This window comes from Chelonia mydas, chromosome 2 (genome assembly GCF_015237465.2).
Source record: "Chelonia mydas isolate rCheMyd1 chromosome 2, rCheMyd1.pri.v2, whole genome shotgun sequence".
NCBI lineage: Eukaryota > Metazoa > Chordata > Testudines > Cheloniidae > Chelonia > Chelonia mydas.
In genome coordinates this window covers 73,767,129-73,788,863 of record NC_057850.1, presented here as the reverse complement: position 1 = coordinate 73,788,863, position 21,735 = coordinate 73,767,129, and the positions used below count along the sequence as shown (strand labels likewise).

General features: G+C 45.0%; 1 protein-coding gene across 2 annotated transcripts in view; it reads right to left on the bottom strand.

The window, feature by feature from the left end:
- CCDC178 (coiled-coil domain containing 178) overlaps nt 1–21,735 on the bottom strand; it is a 347,460-nt gene that overhangs the window by 252,324 nt on the left and 73,401 nt on the right. For both annotated transcript variants that reach the window (XM_037892683.2, XM_043539673.1), the window contains 2 exons: nt 9,510–9,605; nt 9,270–9,406 (listed from right to left, as the gene is read on the bottom strand). In XM_037892683.2, the coding sequence (XP_037748611.2) occupies nt 9,270–9,406; nt 9,510–9,605 (233 nt within the window). The remainder of the gene's footprint in view (nt 1–9,269; nt 9,407–9,509; nt 9,606–21,735) is intronic.

Below are 21,735 nucleotides of genomic sequence, written 5' to 3'. Positions count from 1 at the left end.
ACCTTAAATACTATTAGTTAGACTAAATCAGACCCACTGGCGCAGACCAGAACCAATCAAATCAAAGAAATAGGATGGATATGTAAAAATTTTATTTTCCTTTGACTAATGAAATATGGTCTATATTGGTATAACTTAAAACTTTTTAACTGTCTCTTAACAGAAAAGTGGGATTAATGAGGAACCTTCCACTGAGCAACCAAAGGCAGCATCAGCTGAACCAAAATGTCAAACTTTTATCATCTAAGAAAGATACTGTATATTCCCTATAGAGGAACATACTGTGGCTCTGCATGTTTAAATCTACAAACTTCTGACTCAGCCCAGAAGTGACCATACCCCTAGTACAATTAGAGGCAAGACTGACACTCTCAATAATAGGTTCCATAAATACAGACTTTACTAGAGCTAAAAACAAGAAACAGTAATTTACCTTACAGTAAGTGTGGTTCTTCATGTGTTGTCCATTCATATTCCACTCTTGGTGATCATGCGCCCCACAAATTTGAGATCAGAATATCTGGACCAATAGTGACTGTTGGAGACACGTATGTGCTGAATGTACTCATGACCTGTAGCAAGGGCATAAAGGGGTGGACCAAGCCCAACCACACTCAGTTCCTTCATCAATACAGAATCCAGATGTTATAAGATACCACAGTAACAGGGAAGGAGGGCAGGCCATGGAATATGTGTGGACAGCACATCTCAAAGAACCACAGTACCTAGCCAGTGGTTCAGTTCCAGAAACTTCTGTTTTTTGTCTTCCTTTGCTCACAGTTCAGGAAAAATCGCTGAGAAGATTATATGAACATTTTTCTCCTTCAACATCCTTTCAAGCTCCCTGAAGTCATTAGTGCCAATATGCACCGTCACCAATGTATTCTTGCCCATCAACATGAAAAGCCTCTCCAATCTTAGAATGATGTCTCATTCTTGGCTCCAGGAAGATAACCACATTATCCTATTGTCTACCTGCTCCTTAGAGAATAGTCTTTCTTTTTAATATAAAATCAAAAGCAAGAACCATCTGTCTTCCTTGGACAGCTGCAGATCTCTTTGTGGGCATGCTTGATTATCTTACATGTTGGGCTGAGTAGCCACCCACAGGTATGTTCCAGACAGCTTTCTCTTCAATTAGACAAGCTGGAACTTCAGAGATATTTTCTGCAGTTTCCATGCTGAGAACATGATAATGATTGGATACTTCTAGCTGTATGGAATTCCTCTAGGTTCTCTCCTGTTTGATGGTCACAGTCTTCCCATCCTCTTTTATCTCCAACAATGTAGACTACCACCTAGTCCTCTTGCCTCTGGTGATTACAACTGCCAAGACTCCTCTCTAGTTGCCACTCTCTCAGGTTCCTTGGTGGCCAGTTCCTTTCTTTCTTGAATCTGTGGGAGTGATGTTTCCTAAATCAGATTGTCTAACAACTCCTCAGCCTCTCTGATGCTCCGTAGTGAATGTACTTGCCCTTCCAGACTAAAATCTTTTCTTCCAGCAAAGCCACCAGTTACATTTAATACAGAGGAAATTCCTTCTGGTTTCCAGCAGGAAAACATGACACGTCTACTGCAAGTCACAACCACTGTTCCATAACTGGCAATCACAGTACTGAGAGTAGAACTATACCTAGAAAAAAATCCTCTCTCACTCCGTCTGAAACTTGTTTGCCACTCCTGTTCACCTAACACTTCAGTGTTTAAGTTCTCCTGACTTAAACTGGTTAGTCTCTAAGGTGCCACAAGTACTCCTTTTCTTTTCTCTACTGCATCTTGCGAGAACTCTGAAGTAGAGGGGAGGACGGTGGGCAGTGGAGCACCCACTGGGACACCCATCTTGAAGAACCTTAGTTACTGCACATGGTGAGTAACCTTCTCTTCTTCTTCGAGTGATGTGCCTGTGGGTGCTCCACTTCAGGTGACTGTAGAGGTGTGTCCCTCAGTGGAAAGAAGGGGCTTTGGAGTTGGATCTGAGATTGATGATAGGACCATGAGTCCTAATAAAGTGTCTGATGTCGAGTCTTGCTTGATTGCATAGTGCTGAATGAATGTGTGGTCTGATGCCCAAGTGGCTGCTCTATATATGTCTGTAATAGGCACTGTAACAGAGTTAGCACACACCTCTCGCGATCATCTCCTTTTCTCTGGCTGATATACCTAAATCACAATCTTTTTTTGGGGCGGCACCTGCCTCTCATATGCGGCCCTCTTTGGTTGGTTGGGTGTGAGCCTGTTTTTGGTTTTAGTTCTTATATCAGGGTGGCACTTGCCTCTCGCGAGCACCCCCCTCCTCCCTGGCTGATGGTTCTCTTGGAGGGTCTTCAGCAACTCAGCACTCCGGCCGAGCTGCATACACTGTTCCCCGCTTCCAGGGTTGTGGCGGGGCGACGTCTCACTGGCGTGGCACCTCCTGCTAGTTGTCCAGGGAATTAGTTCTTTCCAGCCTTGGAGCGCCCTCTGCCGGCTGATGTCTCACCTGCTGCTTGCCCCCGTGTCCCTCCCGGCCCCCAGTGCCCTTTACCCAGGGGTTCTGCCCACCGCAGCAACCCACAATCTGGGTCTCTCCACTCAGGAGAACCCCCAACCCCCTATCCCCACCTCGCCTCAGTGGCTACTGCCAGTCACCATCTAGCCCCCGCTCACTGGGGCTGACTGCAGTCTGTAAAGGCCACTCATCATTGGCAAGGTGGGGTTTGGACCTGCTGCCATTGCCTATCTCGGGGCTGCCCCTCTGCAGCCCCAGTACCCTTTGTGGGCCCCTAACTCGGCCTGCAGCCTGGGGTTTTGCTAGGCTGGCGCTCCTAGCTCCCTCTGCTCTTCCCCAGCACTGCTCCACCCTAGGTACCCTTCTCAGCTTCCCAGGCAGCCAGGTCCTTCCCTCTCTAGAGCCAGAGAGAGAGTCTGAGTCCTTCTAGCCCACCGCCCTCTTATAAGGGTCAGCTGGGCCCTGATTGCACGGGCTACAGCTTTTCCAATTAGCCCAGCTTTCCTCGCTGCAGCCCTCTCCGGGGCTGCTTTATCCCCTTCTGGCAGGAGCGGGGTTACCACCCTGCTACAGGGGTATACAGTCCAAGTTCTTATCTGGTATGGGGCCATAGCTCTAAGGCTTCTCCCAGAAGCACTGCCTTCTTGAACCACCCAGACGGGGCCCATCTCAGTACCCACAGCTGGTGGTGTTTCAGCAGGCCTCCCTGGGCTCAGTCTTCAACCAGACTGGTGGGGCCCATCTTGGTACCATCACTGGCCTGGCCAGGTTCTGTGCTCAGTCCCCCTGGGCTTCAGCCTGCCCGCACTGACCTTCCGCTGGTCCTGCTGCTCTTCCCACCAACCAGGCACCGAGTCTTCAGCAGCCTTCCCTGGGCTTCAGTCGTGTCTGCAGTGAGCTCTCCACAGTGAGCTGTCTGATGTACTGCTGCTCTTTCAGCCAGCCAGTCACCCAGTCTTCACTCCTTGAACTCCATACAGCAACTGAATTTCTCTGCTCTGCTGTTTGTCTTATATAGGGCCCTTCTGGCCCCAGACTGGCTGCTCCATCAGCCCCTCTGATTTGCTGCTCCTCTGTAACCACTCTACGCTGTCTGGAGGACTTCTCTCTGCACTAGTGTGAGGCAGGGTGAATCAGGGCCACGAGGCCTCCAGCAGGGGGCCTCTCGACCTAGTCCACTCTGCCACAGGCACATTATTAAGGAAGGCTATCAATGTGGAGAGTCACCTTGTAGAATGTGTTCTAACCTGGGGGGGGGGGGCGGGGGGGGTTTACAGTTCATGTTGGCAGTAGCAGAGATGAATGCACTCTGAAATCCATTTGCAAAGTCTCTGCTTAGATATAGCTTCTCCTTTAGATCTCTCTATATTCGAGAGAAATAGTTTTGGTGCCTTCCTAAATGGTTTAGTCCATTCGAGATAAACGGCTAGTGTCCTCTATCTCGGGTATGGAGTGCCACTTCTTGCCTGTTCTTATGGGGTTTAGGGAAGAATGTGGGAAGATGGATGGGTGGCTTGAGGTGGAACAAAGAGGGTATTCTAGGTAGAAATTTATGATGTGGTCTTACAGTGACTTTGTTCTTGAAAAAGATCATATATGGGGGGTATGCCATGAGGACCCCAAGTTCTGCGCGTCTTGTGGATGTGGTGGCAACAAGGAAGGCTACTTTCATTGGAAGTGTAATAGTAAACATGCAGCCAAGGTTTCGAACAAAAGTCTGGTAAGAGAACGAAGAATTAATTTAAGTTCCCATGGATGCATTGGGATTCTGAGTTCAGGACAGAGGCTCCGGACACCTCATAAGAATTGTTTTGTAAATGAATGGGTAAAGACTGAAAACCCATCCACTTTATGGTGGAAGGTTGTGATAGCTGCAAGGTGTACTCTGAGTGAGCTCAGTAAAAGACCCGATTTTTTTAGTTGAAGTATACAGTCCAGGACTAGTGATAGAGCAGAAGCGGTGGCCTGATTTGTTTGTTCTGGCACCGTGTCTCTTCCATTTGTGGAAGTAGGTTGAGCGTGTAGTCGACCGCCTGCTGTTTAGCAAGATATCCTTCACCTCTTCTGAGCAGGTCATATCCTCACCTTGGAACCATGGAGGAACCATGCTCTCGGGCGGAGTATCTCCAGGTCTGGGTGCAAGATTTGGCATGCATCTTGTGGCAGGAGATGTGGAAGAAGTGGGAGAAGATGTGGTGGACATGCCACTGCTGCTGGTATGGGAATGAAGTTTCTCTGGGCCATCTGGGGGCTATCAAGATGACCCTGAATCGGTTAGTGTTGATCTTTTGTATGACCCTGGACAACAATAGGATGGTAGGGAAAGTGTAAAGGAGAGGTGCATCTCATCTGACGAGGAAGGCGTTGACCATGGATCCTGGCCCCAACCCCGCTCTGGAGCAAACTGTTGGACATTCACTGTTCTGACTCGTGGCAAATAGGTCTATGGTGGAGAATCCCCATTGTCGGAATATGTCCTAGATCACCAAGGTATTTATTTCCCACTTGTGATCGCGGGAGAATTTTCTGCTTAACATGTCCACTGTGGTGTTCTGACATCCCAGTAGATAGGAGGCTGATATTGTGATGGATGCACCAGTTCCACAGACTTAATGTCTCGGTGCTGAGGAAGTGACCTCGCTTTTCCCCGTTTGTTTATACAGAACATGCAAGCAAAGTTGTCCATCAGGATCTGTATGGTTTTGTTTCTGATAATGGTCTAGTACGCTTATGTGCAGTGCTGATTCCGGAGGAGACCCCTTCTGCCCTGTACTGGGAGGTTGTTTAGATGAGGGCCCCAGCCACTAAGGAGGCATCCATTGTGATTATCATTGCAGAGGGAATCTGTAGAAATGGGACCCCTGTACACATGTTGTGTGAATGGGTCCACCACTGTAGCAAGTCCCTGATCTTTCGTGGTACAGTAGAACCTCAGAGTTACAAACTGAATGGCCAACCACACACCTCATTTGGAACTGGAAGTACACAATCAGGCAGCAGCAGAGACCAAAAAAAAAAGGAAAATACAGTACAGTATTGTGTTAAATGTAAACTACTAAAAATAAAGGGAAAGTTTATAAAAAAGGATTTGACAAGGTAAGGAAACTTTCTGTACTTGTTTATTTAAATTAAGATGGCTAAAAGCAGCATTTTTCTTCTGCATAGCAAAATTTCAAAGCTGTATTAAGTCAATGTTCAATTGTAAACTTTTGAAAGAACAATCATAACGTTTTGTTCAGTTATGAACATTTCAGAGTTATGAACAACCTCCAACCCCGAGGTGTTCATAACTCATTGGTTCTACCGTATGAGAGGCTTGCTAAGACTCTGTTTGTATGGGATCTACACTGTCCTCAATCACTCTTGTAGGCAACGCATGCATAGTCTGGCATGTTTCATGACATAGGTGGTTGCTGCCATGTAGCCTAATAGTTGGAGGCAAATCCTGGCAGATGTTTGTGGACTGTTCACCTTAGCGTTGATCAGATTCACTAGCATGGCAAATCTGTGTGGCAGAAGTGAAGCTTTCGCCTCCAGTGAGTTTAGGTGAGCCCAAATGAATTCTAGTTCTTTTACTGGTGTCACCATTGACTTTTGAATGTTCTTTGGAGACCAAGTTTTGCAAAAAGAGTGACATTAGCTTTTGAGTGTCTCTGATAGCTTCTTCACGAGTGGGGGTCTTGAGTAGACAGTCATCTAAATATGGGTATATCATGACCCTTTGTTTGTGGAGGGGGGCCACGGCCACTGCTAGAACTTTGGAAAAGACTTAGGGGGCCGTGGAGAGGCCAAAGGGCAGTATACCTTGTACTGATAGTGATTTTGTCCCAAAACAAATCGGAGAAACCTCTTCTGTGATGGATGTACGGCGACATGAAAGTATGCATCTGGCAGGTCTAGGACCAAAAAACAGTCCCCTCATCCCAGTGCTGGGATTATTGTTGCTAAAGTAACCATCCTGAACCATTGTGTTTTGACTAATCTGTTTAGGTTTCTCAAGTCAAGAATGGGCCTCCAAACCTGGTCTTTTTCTGGGTTAAGAAATAATGAGAATAAAAGCCTTTCCCTCTGTGTTGTACCGATACTGGTTATACTGCACCTAATTGTAGGAGATGGTCTACTTCCTGTCTCAGAAGGTGCTCATGAGAGGGGTCCCTGAAGAAGGACAGGGAGAGAGGGTAGAATGGAGGTGAACTGGATGGAATAACCGGCAGTGACAATTTCCAGCACCCATTTCTCCAAAGCAATAATTCACCATGCTGGGTAGAATGGTGTCAAATGGTCTGTAAAGGGATGGCGTTAGAAAGTGATTTCAGCAACTGGAATTGGACGAGGTCTCTCAGGACTTCGACCAAACCCTCAAATTTGATGTTTTGATCCACGTTGTGGTGATGTAGAAGGTTGAGATGGGAGTGGCCTACGTCCTGTGGGTCTTTGCCTCCATCTCTGGGTATCATACTGCCTCTGTGACTGTATGTAAGTTGCTGGTCTTGAGCATTGTGATGGATATTATCTGCCTTGTTTTTGTTCAGGTGTGTACATCTCTAAAGACTGAAATGTCGCTCTAGAGTCTTTCATTGTATGTAGGGACTCAGTCTTACCTGCAAATAATTTTGGATCTTCCAAGGAGAGATCCTCTACAGTGGATTGCATCTCCTTTGGGAATCCAGACAAGTGGAGACAGGAGGCTTGTCACATCACTACAGCAGTTGTGATGGATCTTGTACCGCCATGTCTGCTGAGTCTAAGGATGCCTGCAGAGCTGTTCTTGCCAGGACATGACTGACCTAAATTGCTCCCTTTTCTCTTCAGGGATGAAGTCACTAAATTCAGAAAGTTCGGAGTAATTTGTGTGATTGTATTTCGCCATCAAAGCTTCATAGTTGGCTATCCTGAACTGCAATGTCACTGACAAATAGGCCTTGTCACCAAAAAGATCCAATCTTTTCCATTCTTTATCATACTGGGTGGTCCTCGAACGGTGTTGCCTGCCCTGTTCATTGACTATCTTTATCACCAATGAGTTTGGCTGGGGGTGTGAAAATAGAAATTCTAGACCCTTTGATGGGATGTAATACTTCTTATCAGCCCTTTTACAAGTAGGGGGGATTACTGTGGGAGTCTGCCAGATGGTGTTGGCAGGATCCATGAGTGGCTCATTTATGGGAAAGGCAATTTTGGAGGAGGCTGGTGTGTGTAATATGTCCAACAACTTGTGATGGGACTCAGCAACTTCTTCCAGAGAGATTTGGAGAGTGTCTGCGATTCATTTAAACAGCTCCTAAGATTGTTTAAAATGGTCTCCTGTTGTAGGTGGTGGAGGCATGATAGTCTTGTCTGGAGAGGAGGAGGTGTTAGTTGCAGGTGTGGCTTCCTGATCTACAGCCTCCTCTATTTCCTCAAAAAGTCTCCTCGGGGACTCACGGGGTCCCATCTCTGACACTGATGGGGAACGTCTCTGTCTTTCCCTTGAGGTGCTGGGAGGCTTGGAATAATGTTGCCTATATTCCATCCCAATATGGCCACTGTGGTAGGAATGGTAATGGTGGTGGCATCCATGGATGTCCATACCACCTCTGGGTGCCAACCCTGGAACAGTGTCCTGGCTCTTTCTGCAGATCTAGTCTGATGATTCCCTAGATCGGTGAAGAGTGGTGTGAAGAATAAACATCTTCCTCCTCATTGTCCTCTTCCTCGCTAAAAAAAGGAGAGGCAGATATGTTTGTTGGCATGTGTAACAGTGCTGAATGTGCTGATGCTATATCAGTACTGAGAAGAGGTGATTTCGGTGCTGCAGAAACTACTAAGTTCTTATGTCAGAGAAACTGCTGCATTCCAAGAGATCCCAGTACTGAAGATGGCATCGGCGGTAACTGTTGTGGTACCAGGATAATTGTTGTGGTACTGGGAATTGTTGTGGCGCCAGGAGGATTGGCGCCAAGGATGTCTGTACCGAAGAGGTAAAGTAGACTTCGGTACTGCTGTCTCAGCATAATGCACCAGAGAGCCAGAAGATGGCACCGTAAGCTGAGGTGCTGTTGAGGTGCTTGGTACCAAGCGTTTAGCTGCTGCAGTCAGTGCTGTGGTAGAAGGGGCAGTCTTGTTTCTGCTATCCTTCTGAGAGCCTGCCTGCTTAGGTTATTGGGCTTTAGCGGTAACGGAAGATCCTGATGACTCGTAGGTACTTAGCTGCAGCACGGTCATTACTGAGGATGTGGAGAGAATTGGAGAACACTTCTTTTTCGAGGCTCCCTTAATAGGAGAAGTAGTAGCTCTCTTCTTCACCCTTTTCCTGAGAGAGAGCTACCACTTCTCCAACACAGGGAGCCTCAAAAAAGAAGCGCTCTCCGACTCCTCCTTCACCCTTTTTCTGCGAGACAGGTCCCTTCCATGCAGTCGCTGACCTTCTGCATATTCACAGAAGAAAGTTTTAAAGTATAATTGGGAATGAAGGTGCTTTTAATCTAGAGATAATATAAGAAAATTCATATTTTTTGTTTTGCAAATTGCCAAACTACAGAACCCATATGTGTGACTGGGTTGGGTTTTTTTTGTTTGTTTGTGTGGGAGGGTGGGGGTGTGAGAATAGGATTACAGAACACCAACAATTTAATTTCAAGATTTCAATGTGATGTGATTTAAAATTACTGAAATATTAATTCAGGAAGCTTTAAAAATGGAAAAAACTGACCAATGCTCATCTAAAATGCTGCTTCTTATTTTCCTCCGGGTCTTTGACTTTTCTGTTTATATTGCAGGTATTTTACAGAGTTTGAATTACCTTTCTCTGGACTTTTGCACATATTCTTCATTTTCTCTCTCAAGTTCTTTATTTTCATGTTCCAATTCATCCACTGCTTGAAGGGTATTGAGGAGCATTTGTTTCATATTCAACCGTTCAGATTCCCAGCTAGTTTTCTAAGAAACATTAAGACAGAGTACGTTTTGAAGATCATTTAAAGCAAACACAATGTACAAAGACTTTCACTTATAATTCATGAAAACAATAAAAAAAACTTACTGAATCTTCAATCACTTTAATCACTTCAGAACAAGCATCTAATAAACTTTTGTTCTCATTTTCTTGAGCCAATGTTTTATTGTTTAAATCCTGTACCTGGAAAACATATGTAAAAGTTAATAAAAAACAATATTTGCAACAAGAGAACTACATAAAAATTAAATACCAAAAATGGAAAAAGAACAGTTAGTTACTTTACAGTAACTGCAGTTCCTTGAGATGTGTTGTACACATCAGTTTAATTCTTGGGGCACATACAGTTCATGCATGCAAGATCAGATTCTTTTGGTCAGCATTATCCATTGGGGTCGCGTCGGCACCCTAGGTGTCCTCACAGTTCCTTCACCAATACAGAATCCAGATTAGGATGCCACAATAACAGGGAAGTAGGCACCGTTATAAAATCCTTTTGGACAACACATCTCAAAAAGCCACAGTTAATGTAACTTAAGTAACCACTTTTTCTTCTTTAAGTGATTGGGCATGTCAGTTGGTGTGCTGATAGGCCCAAAAAGAAAACCTCTTTCATTTAGCTTTATAAAAGTCAGTCTAGTTGTAGCTTTCCTGTTTTGGACCAGAATGTTTTGAAATTTCAGCTGAACATCGTCTTTTGGTGGATGTCAGACACTCAGCAACCAGGCTGGCAAACGTAACAATGTTCGGTGCAAGCATAGAATTTGACTGTTGTTCTGTGAGACTATGTCAGGCAGAGCAGGCAAAATGACCAGGGGCTGCATTGAGAAGTTCACTATATCCAAATACCAGAACCGCCTGGCCAATGCCAGAGTTATCATGATCATTGATCTAACATCTTGCCTCAGGTATCATGGGAATTTGGGGAGAAGGCATACATCAATCCCAGTGTCCAGGGAATGAGAACGGCATCTGCAGAGACTGAACTGAATCCCCCTCTGGAGCAGAACACTTACTTTTTTGTTCTGACCTGTGGCAAATAGGTCTATTGATTGGTATCCCCATTTGCAAAAGACGGCTGTGCAACACTGGCTCTTTGGTCAATCACTCATAGCTGTCTGAGAACTGTCTGTTCAGGTGATCTGCTTGTAAGTTCTGAATGCTTTGAAGACACTAGGCCAGCAACATATTCTGGTAATGAATACACCAAGGCCAGAGCTAAATGGCCTCTTGACAGAGTGAAGGTGATCTGGTTCCTCCCTGTCTGTTGATATACTGCATAGCTGTGGTGTTTCTATCAGTAGCTGGCTTGTGGATCCCAGGAGTAAAGACAGAAACATTTTACATGCCAAATAGACATCTCAGAGTTCCAGGACATTTATATGCAGACAACCTCAATGAGGGGACCACTTGTCCTGATTCTGAAGGTGACGTAAATGATCCTTTCCCACCCATTAGTGGAGGCATCTGTCACCAGCTTCTTGGTTGACAGAAATACAGAGAAATCCATTGCACACCTGAAGAGGGTCTTTCCACCAGTTTAAATGAGAAGAGGCCTTCTGGTGGGACAGTGGCCACCATGTCCACATGGTGCCTGCTGGGTAAGTACTTTGATTTCAACCACCCTTGTATGGAGCACAGATGAATACTGGCAAACTGCATCACATACAAGTGCATGAGGCCATGTGTCCCATAAATCTGAGACATAGCTTTACTGATGTCTTTGGGTGGGGTTGAAGTTGGTTGATAAGGTTCACTATAGTTTGGAATCTTTCTTATGGAAAATAAACTCTCATTGATCTGGAATTTAACAGCTCCTATGAACTTTATGCTTTGACTCAGAGCAAGTGTGAATTTTTCTCTGACTCTGAGGACCATGTGTGGCAAAGAGCTTTAAGTCACTTGAATCAAGCTGATCACCTGCTGAAGTGATCTTCCTCCAATGAGCCAGTCATCGAGATATAGGGAGACTTGTCTCCTTAAATAAGTCACAATGACTTCTAATCACTTGGTGAATACCCTTGGTGCTACGGAAAGACCAAAAGGCAGGATCCTGTAATGATAGTGAAAAGGGTCCTGCTAGGAATCTGAGGTATTTCCTATGGGCAGGATGAACGGATACGTGAAAATAGGCATCTTGAAGGTAGAGAGCCGCACATTCGTCTTGGAATAGGCAAGGAAGGTAGGGAATGGGAAGGGACTAGAATTGTATAGACTACCTCTTGCTGTCAAGGCTTCCCAAAACTAAAAAATGTTGAAGGCAAGGGATCTTTGAGAGGTTTTGTCAAGCTTTCAACAACAGAATCAAACCTGCTGCCTGGTGAAAGATGCAAATTGGGCAACAGTGGAGGAAAAGACAGTGGGTCATCAGCCACAAAGCTTCATCTTTCTGTCTCAGCACCGCTGAGGTCTTGTGAAGCTGATAATAGGACTGGGCAGAGGGATGCTGCCTGATGGAAGCCTTTCTGCCTTCTTGGGGCTGGAATATAGAGGCCCACAGAATGAAGAATCACCCTGGAATCCTCAAAAGGAAGGTCCTCAATTGTGGTTTGGATCTCCGTGGGAATTCTTAAGGACTGAAGCCAGGAAGATTTCATTACCACAGATGTGGACATAGTATAAGCCACTGTGCTGGGCACATCCAGTGCAACCAGAAGGGAAATGTGGGCTCATAAGTTGTCCCTCAGTCATTATGGTTTCTAGTTCCTCTCAATGCTCCTGTGGTAGCTTGACCCAATTCAGATATCACGGTAGTTCACCACATACATTTGGACGCTGTCAGATTAATAGACTGTGTATCAAAATAAAATTAGTTTCTTCAGGTCTTTCTTCCTGGGAGTAGATTTGGGAGGTCCCCGCATCTTCAACAACTCTTGGACAGCAACTACTACAAGCAATCCTGGTACTAGGTGGGAATAAAAATACTCCAATCCCTTGGAAGATACTTGATATCTCCTGTCAACTCACTTGGATGTGGCCAATATAGAAGTTACCATTGTGCCACAGGTCTTTTGCAGGTTCCAACAATCCCTCATTTATCAGCGTGGCAAGCTTGCCAGATATGAAAGCATGCATGATATCAGGAGTTGTGAGGTGTCTCTGGAAGTGCAGCACTTCCAGCAGTATATGCAGAATTTCTGCCATATGCTTCAAAAGGTCCTGAATGCCTGAAGTCATCAACTGAGGAAGGCTTTGAGGCCAGGAATGCCTTGAAGTCATCAACTAAAGAAGGCTACGGTGCCATTGGGGAAGGACGAGGACATTGCAACAGGGACAATTTGTTCGTCCTTTTGAAGATCTTGCTCCTCATCACCTTCTCTCTACTGCCTTTCCAGAAGTGGAGGCTACACTAGCTGACATATTGGGTTAGTCCATACTGCCTTTTTAAGGAGAGGGATCTAACCAAAGGCAGGGGTGCAGAGGGTGTATAGGCGATGTACTCCTCATCCCAGTCTGTGCACAGTAGAGAGACACCTCCTCCAAAGTGGGCCCTTCCTGTCAGGAGTGCCCTTGCCCTGTTATATACTCCCTAATCAGGTAGCAGATATACCTCCTTCGTTGTCTGTTGTACCGACAACTTGGTAACAGGTGGTTAAGCTATCAACGTCTTCAACCTCTCAAGGAGCGGTGACACTGTTACTGGCCCCACAGTTAAATCACTTAGTACTGTATATTCCCATAGCTACCAAAAACTCTGGTATGCTGAGCACTAAAGAACACAATTCTGAGGTGGCTGGTTCCATAGTGCCAGGTACTAAGAGCAAGGATCCTGAAGGGCTGGTACTAAGAGAAACACAGTCCACAGGTTTGGTGGGTACTGGTCGCTCTCTCTTAACAGTTGGTACCAAGGCATGGAAAGGACCTTTGTCAAGCCATTAGCAGCCCTTCAACTGCTGAGTCCAAGATGAATCAGACACCTCTGACTCTTGTTTCTCAACTGGATAGGCATCAGAGAGGGTGGTATATGCCTTAGTATCTCTGGAGCAGTGCTCCTTCCTACCCCTCTCCTGAGATCATTGACACCGGAATGTTGGTGGATGACTGCGGCCTCTTCACTGACATAGCATGGGAGCTTGAGGTGGATTCTCCGCTTGCTGGGGTGCTCATGGGAAGAAACTGACTGGAGAACTTAGGTCTAGCCACATCCTTTTCTTTCAGTGTCCTCAGCGGCATGCAGAGGTTGCTCCAGGAAGAACAATTTTAGGACAGCCTCGCTACCTTTTTGAGTCTACTTAGAGAAGGAACAACATATGGACCATCACTCAGGAATATATACCTCTCCTATACAAGAGATATCTGCAATGCCTATCATTAAGCTGCACTGAAACTTCCCATGATGAGTAGCTTTTGAACACAAGCGATTTCACTTCTGCTATATACAAGGAGGGGTTTAGCCTAAAAGCTAAACAGCTGACTAAAAAAGGTTGGGTTTTTTTGTACCAAATAACAAAAAGACTAACACATACTACTAACAACTAGCTAATTAATAATACTAATAGCTACCTCGAATACTATCACAGTGCCCGAAGAAGCAGGTGGACACTGCGGGAGTTCCATCTCACTGCCACGGGCAGTAAGAAAGGACTGAGGGACAGTTGGGCCACTCCTCCCTTTATGCCCTCAAATAAGGGGCACAAGAACTTGAAGGGTATAGGTTTGGTCCCAACAGACACTCTAGGCCAAAAGAATGCAATCTCACAAGCATAGGGCAGATGCACACAAACAGTGGAATCCATATGGACATTCACTTGGAGAAGCAGCAAGAATTATATATTTTAAGAAACAATCAAAATTTTAATTTTACTTTCTTCATGTTAAAACAAACATTTTTTTTCTTTTTTTAAATTCTCTCCTTTTAAAAATTGTTCATTTTCCCCTAAAAGTGGAGAAAAATAATGGCAAAAAGTAGAGAAAAACAACGAGACACTTTAGAAATACTACAGAATTTAGTTTTAGTGGTGACTTTAGTACTTAAATATTTCAGTGATATAGAATGGAATAAAACAGATTTTACATGAAGCATCTGAAGGAAATGCTGATGAATAGATAGTACATGCTGCAAACTTCCATTTAAATATATAGAAGAACTTAGAGAAAGATTGGGACCAAAGAATAGAATTTTTGAAATCTGGTTTGGAGCCCTTGAATGATATTCTAGTCTGGATGTTCAGTCTGTGCTGCTAATCAAATCATTCTGTGTAACTCCAGTGCTTTTTAAAAAGTGTGGTCATTCTCAGGCTATGGCTATGTCTACACTACAAACTTGGGTCGACACAAGTTGTGTTTGCATAAAGCCGCCACACTTGATATACCACTTGCGCGCATGTATAGTTGGCTCCTTGGGTCAGCAGTGCTCACCAGGAATGCTTGTGTCAATACACAGTGTGGCGCACCACAGGTATGTATGCCAGTGTGCAACCTGCCACCATCGAATGCACTGTCTTTTGGGAAGCTTTGACAATGCATAGTGGGGCAGAAACCAGTCATGCAGTGGTGACTGGGAGCAGGGGTCAGCTCACAATTATCTCCATCCCATAACATCATCTCTGTCCCATAATTTTTGCACCTTTTTAAAAATTCCAAGAACCCGCACGGCCCTCCTTGCTGTCTACCATCTCTGACTGATGCATGAACCTGCACAGGGGTTCCTGAACTGAGGTGGGGCGATAAGACAGCACACATATCTCTATTTTAGCACCTTGCCACAAAGTACATCAACAGAAAGGGCTACTTTTCTATGGTTATGCAAGCATAGTGGACCACCGGGGACAATTTACCAACTTCAAAGTTTGCTGGTCAGGGAAGGTGCATGATGTTCACATCTCTAAGAATAAACAGAAAGCTGTTCAGAAAGCTACAAACAGGGCTTTCTTTTCCAACTGGCAGATTACAATGGGCAATGTTGAAATGCGAACAGCGATCCTGGCTTATGAAGCCATACACTGGCCGGCTCCACAACACCAAGGAAAGATTAAACTACCAGCTCAGCAGGTGAAGAATGACAGTTGAATGTGCTTTAAATGAAGAAAACATCACAATTGTTAGAACTGCCCGCTGTGTCCTGCATAATATCTTTGAACCAAAGGGGGAAAGTTGACACCAGGATGAAAGGCGGAGGTGGAGCAGCTGTCTGCTAAGTTTCAACAGCCAAACACAAGAGCTACTAGAAGAGCTCAGCACAGAGTTATACAGCTTAGGGAGGCTTTGAAAGAGCACTTTAGCAATGAGCCACAATAATGAATTTATAAATTGGACAGATTTGGACACATTTTCATGAGAACAAAGAACGGCACATCTTCTTCTGTCGACCTAGTGATGTCTACACCAGGGGTTAGCTTGGCTTAACTATGCCTCTCAGGGGTGTGGATGAATGCTGATGTAACTTTTTCAGTGTAAAGCAGTCCTCAATCAAGCTAGGCTACCTCATGTGCAATTAATTTGAGTGTATTAATTCAAGTTAACTGTGCTGTGAAGACACACCCATAAGCACCTAAGAGTCCAATTCTCATTGGAAGTCAATGAGAGTTAGACAATTATGAGCCTATATTATATTGAAAAATGGGACTTCAGTGCTTTTGAAAATTTTACCCTGAATATCTACAGCTGTACAAAGTCTATTTTTTTCTCTGATTCTGTATTCTTCAACCTAAACCTGCTTGAAAAGAACAGTAAATATATATTAAACACACAAAAACTATGTTAGAAGAACATTATTAAGGTTACAATATCACGTACTCAAAAATTAGCAAATACCGACTGTGCTATCTTAATTCAGCCACCTTCTGCATATGCATCAGGATAAAATGTTAAATTACATGATCACATACTATTTTTCCTTGTCTCATTCAGTGCAGAGAGTGCACTATGATCACTTAATGAGCAGCTATTCAATATTTTATTTTATCCTCATTGTGTGGCACTTTACCTTATCTACTGCACACAATTCAAATTCTACTCTAAAGACACAATTATTAACTTCCTCATAAGCTTTTCTATGGCGCCCTTCACATTAGTAATTGGAATGTTTCCCGAACATTCATGAAATCTATATTCACAATACCCTTGTGAAATGAGTGAGTATTATTATTCCCATTTTGCAGATGGGGAATTGAGGCACAGAGACTGTCTGCTCGTTCTGTGTTTCTACAGTGCCCAACACATTGGAGCCCTGGTCCATGATTGAGGGCTCCTAGATACTATGATTACACAAATAAAAAATAATAATTATTATTAAGTTCAAAAGTATCTTTGGTTGCCAAATTTGAGAAAGCTAGAACCTGACTTTTCAGAGTACTTAGAATTATTATATAGCACTTTGTATGTTCAAAGCACAGCTCCCACTCACTTCACTTACAGCTATAAGTGCTCAGCACTTCTGCAAATCAGACTGTTGGGTCTCAGCATGGGCACCCAGAAAGGGAGGAATACACAATAGGTGACCTCCTGTGAAAAGTTTAGCTTAAGTGACTTGCCTAGCATCATATAGGAACTCTGTGGCAGACATAGGGATAGAATCCAGTTCTCTAGGGCAGCATTCAACTGCCTTAACCATGAGATCATCCTTTCTCTTCCTGCAGTCCCCTGCCTCCTTATTCACTACACACCTTCCAACTTCTGCAACAAATGAGGCAGGAGTCCTATATTCAACATCCTCCTTCACTACATTACCGTGCTCCATCCACAGAGCAGGTTCATCCTGTGCACTGACTGAGGTAGGAGTCCTGTGGAAAACAGTATGTGATTATGTAATTAAAGACTGCATCATAATGCATATCCAGAAGGGAAACCAAATTAAGGTAGCATAAGCAACCTTAAGTCTGGCATTTCCTAAGTTCTGAGTACTTGACTTTGCACACTTTATAACATTTCTTTAACACAGTTTGTAGGCATATAATTCACTAGGATTTAAAAAACCAAAACAACAAATTCTATCATGTGGTATCATCAAATAAGTCATCAGCAGGGCTGGAAACTTTAGACCTATTGCACCAACCTTTGCCATTTGAGCTAATGGTGTAATTTACAGCAGTAGTACATGGTCATCCTCTATGTACACCAGCACTAAAAGGGAATGGAACCCTTTGCCAGTGGGTTGTACAGATATTTGCTCACAGCAGAGGAATGATGAGACTCAGAAATACTGGGTTCCAGTCCAGGCTCTTTAAAGGAGCATTCTCTAGTAAGCACAGACACTTCTGACTATTCCCCTAAGTTTGATCCTCCTCCACCTCTGCTTCATCCACTCCAACCCCTCCCTGTCCCTGTCTTGACTCTAACCTATCCTGGCTAACCCATCCCACTCTAACCCATCCCAATCATATTTCTCCTAGGCTACTCAGTCAGTCTCCACCCCTCAGGCTTCTCATCCCAGTCCCAATCTACTTACAGAGCAAGTTCTAGTATCACCCTTCCAGACTCCCTGTCACAGTCCTTTTCTCCCCTCACTCCCCGTCCTAGTCTTCCATCCCCAGTTTCCAGTCTCCTTGCCCATCCATTCCAATTTTCTCCCTCCCCAGGTTCCCTCTGACAGCCTCTTTGCCCAGACAGTCTTAGGCCTGGTCTACACTACGGGGTTAGGTCAAATTTAGCTGCATTAGGTCCATTTTAAAATGAATGCGTCCACATAACCAACCCCGTTCCGTCGACTTAAAGGGCTCTTAAAATTGACTTCTGTACTCCCCCCCGGCGAGGGGAGTAGCGCTAAAATCTGCCTGGCTGGGTCAAATTTGGGGTAGTGCCGATGCAAATCGACGGTTTTGGCCTCCGGGAGCTATCCCAGCATGCTCCATTGTGACTGCTCTGAACAGCACTTTGATCTCTGATGCACTAGCCAGGTACACAGGAAAAGCCCCAGGAACTTTTGAATTTCATTTCCTGTTTGGTCAACGTGGCGAACTCAGCAGCACAGGTGACCATGCAGTCCCCCCAGAATTGCAAACAAGCTCCAGCATGGACTGAAAGGGAGACACTGGATCTGACTGCTGTATAGGGAAAAGCATCTGTGCAGGCAGAACTCCGATCAAAAAGAAGAAATGCTTGCTATGGGAAAGGATGGTGCTGCAGTTTGAAAGAATTCCCACATGTTATGCGTAAGAAGCCTACCCTGCGTACCCTTTGCCTTACCATGGCTGCATGGAAACTGAATTCTGTTGCCCAGCCATGTGTGATGTGTCACCATACCAGCAAGCACTCAATATAAAAGGCAAAATGCGACCTTGTACTTAAAGCACATGTGCTGTCTGCTGTAAATTGCTTGATTCACTGTGAAAGAGTCTCCCTTTTGTTCTCAGAAATGTATCATCTTTAATTTTACTCTCCCTTTTTATCTCCCCCCAGGTGCAAATGTTTCTAGGCTCCCCCTATCATCTCCGGCCCTGAGGTTATCACAGATTAGAAGGCAAAAAAAACCCACTCGTGATGACATGTTTTCCGAGCTCATGCAGTCGTCCCGCACTGATTGGGTGCAGCTGAATGCATGGAGGCATTCAGTGTTAGAGGCTAGGAAAGCATTAAGTGAGCATGAAGCGCAGAGGCAGGAGCGCAAAGAGCAGAGGCAGGAAGCAATGCTAAGGCTAATGGGGGAGCAAACGGACATAATGAAGCATCTAGTGCAGCTGCAGGAAAGCCAACAAGAGCACAGACCCCCTCTGCATCCATTGTACAACCACCTGACCTCCTCCCCAAGTTCCATATCCTCCTCACCCAGATGACCAAGAACGCGGGGGATGGGGGGGGGGGGGGCTCCGGGCACCCAGCCACTCCACTCCAGAGGATGGCCCAAGCAACAGAAGGCTGTCATTGAAACAGTTTGATTTGTAGTGTGCCTACAATAAGCAATGTGGCCTTGTCCTTCCCTCCTCCGCCACCCCACCCCACCCCACCCGGGCTACCTTGTCAATTATCTCCCTTTTAATTAATAAAGAATTCATTTTTTTTAATTAAGAAAGAATGCATGGTGGTTGGCTTACAGGGAATTAAAATCAACAAAGGGGGTGGGTTTGCATCAAGGAGTAATACACACAAGTGTCACACCGAAGTCTGGCCAGTCATGAAACTGGTTTTCAAAGCCTCTCTGATGCATAGTGCACCTTGCTGTGCTCTTCTAATCACTCTGGTGTCTGGCTGCTCAAAATTGGACACCAGGTGATTTGCCTCAACCTCCCACCCCGCCATAAACGTCTCCCCCTTACTCTCATAGATATTATGGAGCACACAGCAAGCAGCAATAACAATGGGAATGTTGGTTGCGCTGAGGTCTGGCCTAGTCAGCAAACAGCGCCAGCGACCCTTTAAATGTCCAAAGGCGCATTCTACCACCATTCTGCACTTGCTCAGCCTATAGAATCATAGAATATCAGGGTTGGAAGGGACCTCAGGAGGTCATCTAGTCCAACTCCCTGCTCAAAGCAGGACCAATCCCCAACTAAATCATCCCAGCCAGGGCTTTGTCAAGCCTGACCTTAAAAACTTCTAAGGAGATTCCACCACCTCCCTAGGTAACGAATTCCAGTGTTTCACCACCCTCCTAGTGAAAAAGTTTTTCCTAATATCCAACTTAAACCTCCCCCACTGCAACTTGAGGCCATTACTCCTCATTCTGTCATCTGCTACCACTGAGAACAGTCTAGGTCCATCCTCTTTGGAACCCCCTTTCAGGTAGTTCAAAGCAGCTATCAAATCCCCTCTCATTCTTCTTTTCCGTAGACTAAACAATCCCAGTTCCCTCAGCCTCTCCTCATAAGTCATGTGTTCCAGTCCCCTAATCATTTTTGTTCCCCTCCGCTGGACATTTTCCAATTTTTCCACATCCTTCTTGTAGTGCGGGGCCCAAAACTGGACACAGTACTCCAGATGAGGCCTCACCAATGTTGAATAGAGGGGAACGATCACGTCCCTCGATCTGCTGGCAATGCCCCTACTTATACATCCCAAAATGCCATTGGCCTTCTTGGTAACAACGGCACGCTGTTGACAACAACATGGAGAAATTTGCTATTGAGACTGAGCTCATTTACAAGAGCAGAAGCGCAGAATTGCAGCGGAAGCGGTGGATGATGACAGTTAGCAGTCGTACTGCACCGTCTGCTGACAGCAGCACCCAGGACACAACAGCAGCAGTGACGGTGAGCTGAGCTGAGTGGGCTCCATGCTTGCCGTGTTATGGCATCTGCATGGAAAAAAGGCACAAAACGATTGTCTGCTGTTGCTTTCATGGAGGGAGGGGCAACTGATGACATGTACCCAAAACCACCCACGACAATGTTTTTGCACCATCAGGCATTGGAGCTTAAAACCAGAATTCCAGTGGGCGGTGGAGACTGCGGGAACTGTGGGATAGCTACCCACAGTGCACCACTCCGTAAGTCGATGCTAGCCACGGGAGTGAGGACACACTCCTCCGACATAATGCGCTTAGTGTGGACATACGCAATCTCCTGTATAAAATCGATTTCTAAAAATCCACTTCTATAAAAATCAACCTAAATTTCATAGTGTAGACATACCCTTAGTTTTCCCCCACACCCCATCTCATTGTCATATGACTCCCTCCTTCTCACTGCCCCACTGGATCCCAGTCCCAGTCTCCTTGCCCAATCAGTCCTAGTCCCACTTCCTGGCTCCTCATCCAATCTCAGTCTCCCCACACCCACAGAATCCCAGCCCTCCCTATTTTCTTCTCTGACGTTCAGTCCCAGTCTTCTTGCCCAGCCAGTCCCAATTTCTCCCCACAACTCCCAATCCCAGTTCCCCTCTCCACCATCTCTGCCAGCCTCCAATCCCAATCTACTCCCCTGCTCCAGGTCTGGCTGTTGTCCCCACTGCATTTGAATAAGGCAGCTTCCTTCTCTATGTTATCTTAGCCCAGCAAGGAGGACACTGACAGCACAGAAGGGACAGGTTCCCTGCTCTCAGTTCCAGTGCATGTCCCAAGCCTGCAGCTGCACAGAACTAACATTTTTCAAATATTTATAACGTTGCCAAAATAAAGCCTTCATACACAACTTCAAAATCTTTACAGAGAAAGAATCTGACCCATCAAGAGAACTGACTACTAATTTAACAACACTACACAGAAAACACTTTATAAAACGGAATATAGGAGTCTTATGATTACATGTCACACTTTGTTCTTCAAGTTAATTTTATAATTACAACGGCACTGACTCTGAGAACTTTAAAGCCTGATGTTTAATAATAAAAATATTATGAAATGAAGAGACACTAAAGACAAAATATAATGGCCATAAAAGCAAAGAGAAAACCTAGAGATTCCAATGAATATGAAAGGTTTCAGAGTAACAGCCGTGTTAGT